This window comes from Ciconia boyciana, chromosome 7, assembly GCF_034638445.1.
Source record: "Ciconia boyciana chromosome 7, ASM3463844v1, whole genome shotgun sequence".
Lineage (NCBI taxonomy): Eukaryota > Metazoa > Chordata > Aves > Ciconiiformes > Ciconiidae > Ciconia > Ciconia boyciana.
The window spans coordinates 28,536,753-28,550,967 of NC_132940.1; the positions used below are offsets into that span (position 1 = coordinate 28,536,753).

General features: G+C 38.9%; 1 protein-coding gene across 2 annotated transcripts in view; it reads right to left on the reverse strand.

Moving 5' to 3' along the window:
- The window catches only part of MTA1 (metastasis associated 1), an 88,040-nt gene that overhangs the window by 50,993 nt on the left and 22,832 nt on the right, over positions 1-14,215 (reverse strand). For both annotated transcript variants that reach the window (XM_072866888.1, XM_072866889.1), the window contains exons 4-5: positions 5,760-5,886; positions 5,523-5,586 (exon numbers count right to left, since the gene is read on the reverse strand). In XM_072866888.1, the coding sequence (XP_072722989.1) occupies positions 5,523-5,586; positions 5,760-5,886 (191 nt within the window). The remainder of the gene's footprint in view (positions 1-5,522; positions 5,587-5,759; positions 5,887-14,215) is intronic.

A 14,215-nucleotide genomic window follows, 5' to 3' on the forward strand; every position in this document is an offset into this window, starting at 1 on the left:
TCAGCTGTTTCAGAACACAAAACTGTACTTTCCCATATACCAAAATAGCAGTACTAGATGCTAGTGACTTATCCACACAGAAATATTGGTACAAACTAAAGCGTAACTTCAGAGTGTTACAGCCATACCAACAAAACACTCCATAGAGACATGAAGCCCCAGACAACCTCTGTGGCCTCTGCTGGATTTGCTCCAGTATGTCAATGTCTCTGTCATGCTGGGAGGCCCAAAGCTGGACACAGCACTCCAGAAGTGGTCTCACAAGTGATAAACCGAGGGGATGAATCCCTTCCCTCCATCTCCTCGCTACACTCCTGCTAATATAGACCAGGATGTGCTTGGCTTTCCTTGTCACAGGGATGCACTGCTGACCAACTTCTTGTCGACCACCATCTAAGCTTAAATCACCATGTTGCCTTCTGCTTGTTATTGGGAGAGGGGTAGCAGATTTGGCAGCAGCAGTAATTAGCTGCAGGTAGCAATATATTAATTTGTTGCTTTTGTTCAAGTAGATGAGAAAAAGGCTAAAAAAACTGCTTGGCTTCTGTTACCTGGGTGTGTAAAATTAAAGCAAGGAGTCATACCAGAATGAGAATGTCCTGCCAGGGTAGAGAAAGAAAACAGCCAAAATTTGTTAACTACTTAAAACCGCACAGTATAAGTAATTAAACTTTTGTGTATGGATAAGTACTTAGCTATAGATATTGAGTGACACATTGGAGACCAGGTATGCTTCATCAAAGTATAATGTGGGATATGGGGCAGGAAGAGAGCTCTGGTAGGACATGAAATAACAGACCTTTCGCAACCTCCATCCACAGCAACACCATCACCAGGAAAGTGAAGTGTTTCTGAACAGAAACACAGCATGTGCAATGCGTAGTTTTTCACAGGTTTCTGGCTCATTTTCTCTTTCCCCATATTTCTGTGTCAATAGCAGGCGCCCTGTTTAAATACATCTCATTTCATGCTCACCTCATTTTCCCTTTCCCTATATTTGTATGTGTCACCAGCACACAACAAAAATTAGGACAAAACCAGCATCAGTTTCTAGCCCTGATCATCTTCATGAAGAGGTGGCAAGGGAAAAGAGAGTCTCCCAATCTGTCATACAAAGCCCAAAAAAGGGATAATCACTGTGAGTTTCCCCAGTAACATGGCAAAAATTCTGTGGACTAGGGCTTCAAAGGTACATACTAGTTCTGTTCCCCAGCCCTGCACATTACACATATTAATCTAAGACTGATGCCATAGAGGTAAGGTCTCCCGTGTTTTCTTTACATGTATAATGCATCCAGCATCCAATTACAGAATTTAAGAGTGTTAAACATGGTAACTCTGTATTTGCTGCCCCAATTTTAATAAAAATCAGCATTTTTCTGGGAAGAGATCAACATTTATGGAAGGAAGGAAAAAAGCCAGAAGAGCGCCAAGCAAGCCAGCCAAAACTGCATTGCTAACTGGGAAAGCTACTGCACAAAAAGCTATCACCTATACAGCACAAGAGGCAAGAGAGAAATTCACACCAATCTCCTCCAGCAGAAAACATGCCATTTCCCCACTGTGAAAGAATGAACTCCAAGTGCAAGAACAATCTCATGTTATGTCACGATAACAGGATAAAAGTCATAGCTAACACTTGGCAAAATGCTGTTCCAACACTCAGCCAAGTCAACTGGAAGGGTTGTCTGTGGTTAGGTTTGGGGTGGGGGGGATTCGGTTGCTTCCTAAATGAATGACATTTTTGACAGAATTGATTCCTACTCCCACAGGCACACCAGGGTCAAATTACATCAACCCACCGACAGAAGGGAGCTTCAGAGTATGTGAAAACTCATTTATATTATAGCTGTGTAAAGAAATCGGGGTGTCTTAGTCCCAGACATACACAAAGTTCAAGGTATTACAATATTCTGAGAATGTATTGTTGCATAAATAAAACGTAGGAAAAGCTTTTGTCTCGCAAGCTTCCATGTTATAAATAGTGTTTTATTTGTTACAGCTCCAAAATATCTAACTGTAGGACAAAGTATATACAGTGCAACATTAATGCTTTTCAGGCGCGTTGCCCAGCAAATACGCAAACCAAACACTGTAGTATAACAACACAGTGGGTCCCGAGGAAGGCCAATTCTACAGGTGATTTTTTAATACAGTCTTTCTTGGGCAGGGAAAGTCATTCATCATGGAGGGGTTTTCTCCCATGGTATTTGACTGTTATATGCCCTATTGCTTCTCTTTTATTGATTATCAGTATGAATTTTCACTACAAAATAAACCCCATCCTTCTGTACCAGTCTCAGGTCATCTTTTTGTATCTTGTCCAGATTTGTCTCAAATCAAGCAGGTTCAGCAAAAGAATTAAAAGCCTCTGTGCTCTTCTGCCCTACCAGAGCCTCCTCAACAGAAAAAACATGAAAGTTTAGGGGCTCAAGTGCAAATACAAGACAGACGGTAATCCCTAGAGGTAATGCAATACACCACTACCATCTTCCCCCATAGAAGCATGAAATTCAGGTCACGGAAACTGAGTGGGATTTCTAAAAACATTAATAAATGTCAGTTTAGTGCCAATGCAAACTACAGTCTAAGGAACAAAGCAGATCCTTGTATACTCTAAAGCGTGTGTGAAGCCTTGATCACCACTACATGATAAGAACAATTTTGCAGAAGGGTTTCACAAAAAGAGTGATGTTCACAACAAAATAACATGGCTCTTCAAAATCCTCCATGCTTCTTTTAGCTGTCAAAACTGGGTATGCCGAGTTTGCGGCAGTGAAGAAAAAGAAGGGTTTTCTCTTTTAATTTCAGATCTCAGAAAACACCCATCATGTTTGGAAAAATTAAAATGACCTGCCAAGAGTTAAAATTAAACCATGACTTTCTACTTCTCCAAAGTGTTATACAGACACATATGCTCAGAGCTTCCCTACCCAAGCCCCTAAGCTACCCATAGCTACAGCCAAGAACCAAAGCCACTAAGAAAATGCAGAAGAACTGGAAAAAGAAAACAGGCTCAAAAGTGAAAGTACAGTCCAGAAATAGTGGTTAGTTCATTACAGCTTGCAAACTTACTTTCATTAAGTCAGTTCAGGTGAAAGGGGGAGAATATATTTTTAACTATACAGCATTTTATTTTTAGGGCGGGTACCAAAAGGTACCAAAATGCCAGACGTTTACCCAGCAGGCAAAATTCACATAAGCCTCTGGATATATCCTAGCAGAGCAGTAAAATAGATGGTACATATAAACTAGTTTCCTGCAGAACAGGGAAATGCTTTTGCTATAACTGGCTATATCCTTCTCATGATCCCCTAAGAATTCAGTATCTACAGGAAATTCAGGTTTTCCAGTTGCCTTTTTTCTTTTTCCTCTTATTCCTCACTCCTGCTACAAACTCAATTTTGCCAGGCACAGTAAAAAAAGTCACTGCTGGTCCCCCTTCAGCTCTCTCTCCAAATGTAACAGAGCAATCTTCCTGAAGAAGATGACAGAGAGAGGGTGGAAGGAGGAAAACAGAGATAACATAAATGTAATTTCGCTATGCTTATTATCTCCCTAAAAATTTCTGCCTGCATGTTTAACCTCCTTTCGAGGCAGACAGCCTTGGGCTGAAAACCTACTTTTAGTGGTCGTAACATACAAGAAATCAAATGACAGATTCCCTAGAACTGCTTAGGCTTTATTGACAGAAGCCATTTAAAAAAAACACAGAACATTTTGAAAGCAAAGGACAGATTAAGAACAGGGGAGAAAAAAAGAAGAAACAGTTCAAAACAGTACCATCCAGTGCTATGAATTCACCAGGCAACAACTACCTCCTTTTCTTAATCTCTTTACCCTCCACCCAAGCACATTTGTGTTCCTGAGCTTTTAATTTCTTTACCATCTGTCCAAGTTAGTTTGCACCACAGCAAAACACCGTGCTAAGCGACAGGACACATTCAGGGAACTCTCTCATTCTGTGAAATCTCTAAGTGCCTGCTCAGTTTTAAAAATAACCCGCATCACTCATCTTGCATTTTGAGAGTTCAAAAGGATGAAAAAGAGAAATCTCTTTCTACTCCTATATCTGCAACTGAGCTGTTGCATGATCAGAGAAAGCCAGTTGCTTTCTCTGTCTCAATGTACCTACCTGTAACATTAGTGACAATAAAAATGTGTTGGGAGCAATCGAGAATGACTACTACTTAAAAGTTGGGTACTAGCAAATCTAAATTAATATCCGTTTTGATTAACTTTTGCTTTCAAATTGGCATATCCTAGGCTGCTAGCTGGTAACAAGCATTTCTGAATACAATGGCCCTTGTTTGATGCGCTGCCATTTGGCAGCCCTGAGCAGACTCGACATGTTTTTGGTTTCACATTCCAAAGAGAAACCCGACTATATAATCCCTGTGCTTTGTTTAAAATTCTCTTAAACTAGAGTATCAGATTAAAATTAATCTTATGCTTAAATAAATACTAAAGAAAGCTAAAAAAACATTTAGAAAGAAAGCGCAACTATGAGACAGACTACAGTATGCTCCTTGCAAAAAATGACCTGTTTTCTCCTTGTTTCTTAAAGGCCGGTAATGACCATTACCCTACTGTTTTTAATTACAAGATTTCCTCTCTTGTATAACATTTTAATGTTTTCAAATGCAAATGTAATGCTTGCAGATGTATTCAAATAATAATATACTGAAATTGTTTGCTAATCTCCCAAAGTAAAGCTCCCAGATTGTCAAATTCCAAGACTGTCTAACCCAGCTGGCAGCCAGAGGTCTAGCCACAATTAAAGGTATATAAATATATTTAAAAGAATTACAATTGTAATTTTTAAAATCCCAAAATACCTGAAAAAGTAAAACCCAAGATTTATATTCTGAATAGTGATTAACAGTGCAACACAATTCTGTTTTATGTGTTCAGTTTGAGGTACCTTTAAATAGCCAGATTGTGAAAATTTTTGCAGGACTCAGAAGTTAACTGTCAAGTAGTTTTTCAAGGACCTAAGTGTCTGTGGTGGCATATGAAGACTACAGGTAAACAACAGTGAACAGTGAACTCAAAAAATCAGGGACCTAAGCTCCTCAGAAATCTAAGGCAAGATCAAGCTTAAACCATATTAACATAAATCTGTAAGATTCCAGGATAAAGCAAATATATAGCAATACAGCTTGCTGGCTTGCTCCGTCTTCACATTTACTCCATCTCCCACCCTGTCTTGTCTGGGGCATGAGCCTCCAGGTTTGAATTTTCAGACTGCCAGGCTGATGAGCAAGTAGGGCTCTCTTAGGGAAGAGAGGCAGCTTACTGTCACAAGGATGTAAACAGCAGGTCTGGCCTCTAGATCCATGAAGTTTTATATCAGAATGAAAATCGTATGCAGCCTAAAGCTTCCCACTGTCGATGCCCATACAGTACATGTAGAAATGAAAGAACCACCTTCTTTTTAGAAAACTTGGTGAAAAGCCACCAATCCTAAATTGTGCCAGAATACACTGTTCAAGCTTGACAATTCACAAAAGGGTTCATACCTCCCGTTCCAGATATGATTTAAGGGATTCTGTCTCATTTAACAGAGTAACGCTGCATTTGCCTCTAAAAAAACAGAAACACATTTTATGAAAAAAACATCTTAAATGCTCATGTGATTCACAAGATGGTATTACTGAAGTTGTATACAGAATTTAATGTTACATTGAAGAATACTTCAATAGTAATAATGCCATTTGGTTTTTGAATAAAAAGCACCGGAAGAAAGTAGTCATTACCTAATGTGTGTGGCTGGCAGAGATTCCAGCTGTCGTGAGAGAAACAACTCACGATGTCGTAGCTGATGCTTCTGTTTCTCTGGTAAATCAACCATTTCTGGATTTTCCATCTCTTCTTCCATTTCTCCTAGTTATAAAGAGACAAAATTGATCATCAAGAACAGCGCAAGTATTGATTCCGAGACAATCAGGATGAGCTGCTCCAAAACCTTTGCTAAATAATACACATTATTTAGATTAAATCTAACCAGAATCCTCACATTTCAGCCAACTGAACAATTAGATAATTAGTATATATCCTTTAAATCATGCCTGTGAAGAGTTGTATTTATTCATCACTGGGATCAAAGCATTCCAGGTACACACAGGTCACATTGGCTCACCAAGCTGAAAGTCACACAAATCTGCTACCAACAGATAAGCTCTGAAGAGAGCTGCTCTTGGAGACGACCACCACTGCACCATCAGATACATCAGGAAGAAGCTGACACACGATGAGTGAGGCAGTAAAAGCAAAGTCTTTCCTCTTTGCCAGGCATTAGCTATCTTAGCCCCTACTCCTCTTTCACAATATCAAACTGTCCCATCCCAACTTCAACAGCTTTTGCAGGAAATGCCCGCTGAAAAGGTTAGTTTATTTATTTAGTGTATTTTACTCTCTTCACCCCAACCACAGCCAATATATCACAGTCACAAGATTAACTGGAATGTAACCAAGTGCCTAAAGCCAGTCTTGCAACCCGTCCTACCCTACCACAGCACACACATTCGACTGCAATACTCCTGCATTTCAAAAGCTTGCTTTATTCTGCAGTCAGGATCCACCATCTCTGGCTTTGAGCTATCCAATCTCCATCCAACCAGTTTTTAAATAATGCCAAAGTAAATATATGAAATCACATCCACACTGATCCACAACTGATCCAAAACCTCTGTAGGCACCTTTCTTGTAAGAAATAAATTATCAGTATGTTTTGTGTTTATTAGCAGCATCCTGTCAATTATGCAAGATAAAGCTGTAAAAGGCAAAATACTCCAAGAAAGCTACAAAGCTTCTCCATGATGAAGGACTGCGAAAGGAAACATCAGACTTTTTCCTTCCCTAAGAAATTAAGGCAGTTACTGCTTTTTCCAAAACCATAGGAAAAGTTTCCCAGGCTGTAGTAGAATGAGCTGTAAAGTCTCATACACGAATAGTAAAACTCCAATTTTACAGCAGCAGTACTCTTTTAAAGAGCAAACTTATGCCTGCAGCTTAATTCAACAGTTGTTGCCAAGGAACATTTCTAGTCAGAAACACATACAGGCACAGTTATGATTGATATACCCTTAAGATTAGTTAACTATAATCCTCATAGTTATCTCAAAAGAAGGCAAACAGAAAGGAGAGATCTCCATTTTATAAAACACTAAAATTGCACTTAGTTTTAAACAGGCCACCATTATGCCAAAGGGGATGACAACAAATTATGTACCCTTCAGGTTCCCCACAATTTATCACTGTTTTACTGTCTTGGAAAAAGACTTTTGGTTTATATGCCCCTCAGGTAAGCTGCTCCAGCAAGGAAGGAAAAAAATAGTAGCATAATTAAAGCAGACTGCAACATACAATAGCTCTTACACCACATGAGCTGTTAAGCATTCAGCAGCATGCACTTACATTTCAATATTTTCCTAGGAACTAGAACACCAAATTTACATTTGTGCCACAGTTTCATGGTTCTGCAATTTATTTACTTAAGTGGATTCTGTTTTAGTTGAAAATTAATATTGTGGCTGCTGACCTACACTATAAATATACCAGCAGCAATCCACAAACAAGTCAGCAAGTCCCAAGCTAGCTTGCCTAAAAACCGAAGGATGCACAAATGAAAAGGCATTCATGCCTGCACTTACAGCAGTTTTTGGAGAATGAGAGTAGTGCACTGTGTAATGCAGGAAAAATACTATAAGGAGCAACCTAAAATACTTAATATCTTCAGTGTATCTAATAGCCTAGAGCTTTTAAAAATTACATTTTTTAAAAAAATATATTAACCACTATGTGCCACTCAAATCTACAACCAAAATTAAACCACCTAGCACAACCGAGCTAATCTCAGGAACCACATCCCTTCAGCTAGGCTCATCTTCCAACTAGTGTTTTATTTATGTGTCTAGCTTTTGTAATAAAATAAGGAAGGTGGGAAGCACACATTTTCTTCTTATGCCAGCTCTGCTATGCACAGCCTTTCAAAATAAAAAGGCATAATTTTTTTTTTTTTTTTTAAAGACAGACATTTCTACAGGTAACAAACAACTCCCCCCCCCCCCAGATGTAAAACTGTCATAGTTCCTGAAGACAGAGGTAGGAATATTCCAAGAAATAACAGCGGCTTTGACAAAAAACATAACTAATACCACCTCACCGCCTCTGCGCAGATAGCAAAGGCTTAAGTCAGACTGTAAACCACAACAGGGGCTGGCCCAGCCTCAGGTTCCAGGACAAGCCTGTCTGACACATCTGTGTTTCACCCTCCTATACCTCAAGCACTCAAGCTCTAAGTGAAGCAGACTTCATCCTTGAGAATGGTGGCCCCTGAGAAATAAGGACCATAGTCTTTAAAAAAAAAAACAAACAAAAAACAAACAAAAAACCCCCATATGTTTTTAGATACATATAAAAATAAAAATATTTTCAGAAAGACTTGCCTGCGTTTATGACAGTACTGCAGAATAAGTGGTATGGGAATACAGTAGGTGCAGTATATTGGGACTTCAATGCTCTCATAAAGCCTTACTTCAAAATTAATCTCTCTGTTTGATAGATGTGCTCATGCAGACTTAAAACTAAACATTTAGCCTTAATACAAACAGTAATATATCAGCTATGCAGAAGTAGCCAGTGGAATGCTGCAAGGAGTGTATTAGATTACGTATTATTTGATATTTCATGACAGAATCATTAATAGCACATTAACAAAGCTTGAAGGCGACTTATACTGGGAACAAGAGACAGGCAGATTGGACACAAACAGCAAGACTCATGTGAAAGCTAACATATATGGGGAAAAATAATTAGAAAGAGTAAACTTTGAGTTGGCAGGAGAAACCCAAGAGGCAGTAATTGTAATTTAAAATGACTGGGTGTGTGAGATGCAAAATTAAACATCAATATTTGCTAGACACTAGAAAGAATAGCAATTTGCTATAGATCAGATTGGGCTCTCTACAACATCAGAGATAGAAAGCGCCAGCCCTTTCTCTGCATTCTGGGTGTTGTACAAGTAGCTACATGGTAGAATTTGGAAATGCACAAAGGCAAACAAGATACCAAAATTAGGCGAGAGAGCACACCAAGATGTCCAACTTGGGAGACAGTCTGTAGTAACAGAAGAATTAGAATCACAGAATCATAAAATAGTTTGGGTTGGAACGGACCTTTACAGGTCATCTAGTCCAACCCCCCTGCAATGAGCAGGGACATCTTCAACTAGATCAGGTTGCTCAGAGCCCCATCCAACCTGACCTTGAATGCTTCCGGGGATGGGGCATCTACCACCTCTCTGGGCAACCTGTTCCCATGTTTCACCACCCTCATTGTAAAAAATTTCCTCCTTATATCTAGCCTAAATCTGCCTTCTTTTGGTTTAAAACCGTTACCCCTTGTGCTATTGCTACAGGCCCTACTAAAAAGTCTGTCCCCATCTTTCTTATAAGCCCTCTTTAAGTATTGAAAGGCTGCTATAAGGTCTCCCCAGAGCCTTCTCTTCTCCAGGCTGAACAACCCCAACTCTCTCAGCCTGTCCTCATAGGAGAGGTGTTCCATCCCTCTGATTATTTTTGTGGCCTTCCTCTGGACCTGCTCCAGCAGCTCCATGTCCTTCTTGTGCTGAGAGCTCCAGAGCTGGATGCAGTACTCCAGGTGGGGTCTCACCAGAGCAGATTAGAGGGGCAGAATCACCTCCCTTGACCTGCTGGCCATGCTTCTTTTGATGCAGCCCAGGATGTGGTTGGCCTTCTGGGCTGTGAGCGCAGATTGCCGGCTCACGTCCAGTTTTTCATCCACCAGTACCCCCAAGTCCTTCTCCACAGGGCTGCTCTCAAACCCTTCATCCCCTGGCCTGTATTGATACCAGGGGTTGCCCTGACCCAGTTGAAGGACCTTGCACTTGGCCCTGTTGAAACTCGTGAGGTTCATGTGGGCCCAGTTCTCGCGCTTGTCCAGGGCTCTCTGGATGGCATGCCATCCCTCAGGCATGTCAACTATTATTACTAATTAGTTAGCATGGTATCACTAACAACAAAATGTGAAGAAAAAAGGAAAAAAATGGGGTCAAAACATTGGGAAACAGAGTAAAGCCAGTGCTATTGACCTGTACAACAGCTCCTTCAGTAGGGAAGAAAGCTTAAATTCTTGGTACTTTAACAGCTCAACTAAGCAGCATGGAAGGACATTATAGAAGTTTTGCATTTGAAGAAATGAACAATACAACACCACATTCCTTCTCCCAGGTCCAGTTTCAAATGGTCTATGTTAAGCCTCAGCCTCACTCTTCTCTCTACTAAAAACCAGATATTGATTCATAGCTATAGAAAATACAGTGAAAGTTTTAACAAAAAGAAATCCTTATACCTTGACACTTCAGAAGACATTTGCCACATTATCAAGATATCTCACTACGATCCCTTCCAAAATTTCTTGTGATCATCTTTTGCAGCCATGCCCACTGAGCAAACAGACACTATTTTGGACACAGCTTATCTTTCCTTACTGCACCACCCCCAGAAGAGAAAAATCACAGTTTCCTCCTCTCAGTAACAACAGAGCCAAAAGTGTCATTAGTGGATTAACGAATTTGACTCCTCTTAAATCTGCATGTGTGGTGTTGGGAGAAAATGGAGGAAGGGGGAAGAAAATGGAAGAAATAAATAAAAATAACTCATTTGTGAAGCTATTGTCAAACTGCATTTAGACTGGTGTTACCTAAAATTTAAAAAAACCCCAAACTTAATAGACCCCCTACCTGTTTAGGCAGACAGGTCTCATGCAACTCATGGACTGATTGAGTAATGACACCTCGCTGATGCAAGACATTTATTTTTAGAAGCTTTGGCACTTACAAAACCATGCTGCCATGTGTGCCTGGCACCCAAACATCAGCTGCGGAGAGCTAACCATAAACCTGCCAAACCGGCCAGCACTAACTACTCAGTTGTCCAACCGCTACCAACTAGTCACTCATTGTTTTACAAGTCAGGATAAATGTTTTTAATGAAGCAAAAGCTGTGGTCATCAGACACAAGTAACCAGAGGTGGCTGGGCACAGGAGGTTGTATTCCTGCTGTTGGAAATATTTACTTGATTATATAAGAAACTATATAAAGACATTACATAGAAACTATATAGGGAGAAAATATATAGTCACAGCATTCAACAGTAGCTTGAGGAGTAAATTATCTTTCTCATCTCTCTTCCATCAAGTTCTGCCTGCAATCTTGTTTGCATACAATATTCTATCTTAAGCCACTACAAAGTCTCTGGGCAAGAACATTAAATAGTCTCCTACTGGTGAAGCAGGTTCATTTCAGAAACAAGTGGAGAAATTCCCCAGAATAATTTGTGAGGTGATTAAAGAGGCTTATGAATAAAAAGTGCTAACATTGTATGGAAGCCATTATAAGGCTGAAAGATTTATAGGACAGCTCAGACAAGCTTTATATCATATGATAAAAATAGTAAGATCACAGATCAGATCCAAGAATCAGGTTGCATACATCACCTGTACTAATTTACAGTCACCAACTACAGAATAAGGTGCTTCCAACTCATTTCTCTTTATAAAGAGTTATGAGAAGACAACATATCTCAGAATTGTCTGTTTCAGATATCTGATGGATGATACAAACTAAAGCGTAAGCGCCTTTTTTTTTTTTTTTTAACTTTGCAACATTCATTTCACAATCCCATTTTTTCCTTCCTTTATTGGAAGAGAAAAAAATATTAGAAAATATACATATATTTTTTCCATTCATGTTCTGGCCATATCTTCCCATTATTTGGTTCTCTCACTGCACTGATCTCAACAGTAGGTCTAAAATAAAGGCATCTTAAACAGAAGACTCTGTGAATCCAGAAATGTCTGCAGTCAGAAAGCTCCATTAATCAGCTGAACAAAGGCAGTTAAAAGATCAGCGATGCAGATACGTACATCTACTGCAAATGCATCAAAATGAGGCAACAGGAGACTTTATGGAAATGAACTCAAAGTCAGTGACAGTGTTGAGTATCTGTACTAGAATCTTAACATCCACAAAATTTAATTTCATTATATCATGCAGGATGTGGAGATTTTTTTTTCAGAGTAAAGAACTAACGGCTGTCCAAAAGCTTAATTTTACTCTCTTCTCCCTCCTTAAGAAGAACGGAAGCCACACAACAGCACATCTATCTAAATAAATGGAAGTCATTTAGTAGCAATTTTATTCTGCACCAGAAAGAAACATACTGGAAAAAATGTTAGTTACTAATGAAATTTACACTAAGAGACAGCCTCAGTTGTCTCTGGTGGCTCCGTTAATAGGATTGTGCTATAGAAGAATTTTCCTGTCTTTCAAACACATATTCATATGAACAATGAATAATTTGTTTGCAGAAAAAAAATCTTAAATTTCTTATCACAAGAAGAAATCAGCCTTTGCAGGTTCAAAGAGCATTTATACGGTTTCAAATATTTTTAATTTTCAGCCTCAGACATGCATTTCTTTGAATCATTCCTACCTGCCTCCTTTACTAAATCTATTGAAGTGAGACGCAGATGAAAGAATCAATAGTCATGTTTATGGTTAAGCTCCTATTAAGCTTCAGTATCCTTGGATTCTGCTGCACTGAAGAGATATCAAAAAAGCTTTGCCTGCTACCACAATTCTGCAACACAGCCAAATCTCATCTCAATGCCACATGACTTCTTTTCCCAGGTATGATTGCAATGGAGGGACTTATTTGGACTTGAATCTACAACAGAAAATATTCAAATTTATCAATAAGAGGCTAGTTTTTCTGCATGTTTTCCCCAATGGCACTACAGCACTGAGAACACAGCAAGACATTATATTCATTGTTAAAACTGAATATCTGATTTAATCAATCCCCATGCAGTGCAACTATGTAGATCTGTACTACATATACATCACAGTCTATTCATATATACACCAAGAAGCAAGATGATGCTTGGCAGTTAAATCGTAATTTTGACATGATTGCTTCTTTTTCACTTATGTATGCGCCTACAGGAAAGCCTTGAATTACAAGGATTGATATGGCTGTCCATGCTTTTTGCTAAATTTTAAGCAATCTGAACAGATACATCTCGCATGCTCCATTGTTTATAAGTAAAAACAGTTTAGTAACTCCACCTGCTTACTCTTTTTCTCCCTTTCAACATGTCTGTTTTGGTAAATGTTTTGTTAGTACTGTGCCCATCACCTTGCAAGGATGGGATGAGAAGGATGCTGAACTGGCAGAGGAAGGTGTAATGACCCTAAATCTAATCCTCACTGGTAACTAGAATAGAGTCCAACAGGCAGGAAGCACCCCAGATAAAGTACCCAATGACATGTAATATGTTGCACTATTTCTCCCCCAGAGATGGATAATCCCCTTGGAGAGCCAGCTAGTGCACCATGCTCACCCCCTTCTGAGTTTAGAATGCACAGATCTACAGCAGCTTCTCAGCTATTTTGTGTTTGGGTTTTTTTTAAACTATCTGAAATTTTTTGCAATATCTTGCCTTACAGATTAATATAGGCAAACATCTAATCTATACTGACACAGAACTATTTTTTGTATGCACTTTTTAGAATTTTAAAACTGTTTCTATATTTGAAAGAGAACCGTAACACTCATTTGTTGTTTAGAAATAAGCTTCCATCTCTACTCAGCTAGGTATCTCACATGCCTCCGACCTCCTTGGCAGAGGAATACATGCCAACATAAGTTAACACAACATTCTGTAAAATAATAAAAATCAAGAAATTAGTTATGCAACGCATAACATGCAAAGGAGGATGAAGTAAGGCAGTATGAACAACCCCCTAAATTTTATGATAGTTTAGCTTCATATTATTTTTTTTTTTAAATCAGAAATACAGAACTAAAAAAAAAAAGTTACAGTTTTCAAGTCTCCTCTCACCCTAGACATTATTTTTTTCCTAACAAAAGGACTTGAAGTATTCAAAATAGCGATAGGATGTCCTAAAATTAAGTGCTTTTAAAATGTATTTACTGCGTATGTTCAGACAAAAGCTATGTCACTACGAAAAACATTACTAATATTGAAGCATAAAGAGAATTCCCATTAGCCAAGTTTCAAGCTGGCCATGTTTCAAGTCGGTTTCCTATGATCAGACTATTTGGTTTACTCATAAAGAAAGTTTAAGGGTTTTTTTTAATCTGCTAACCAAACCAAATCATGCAT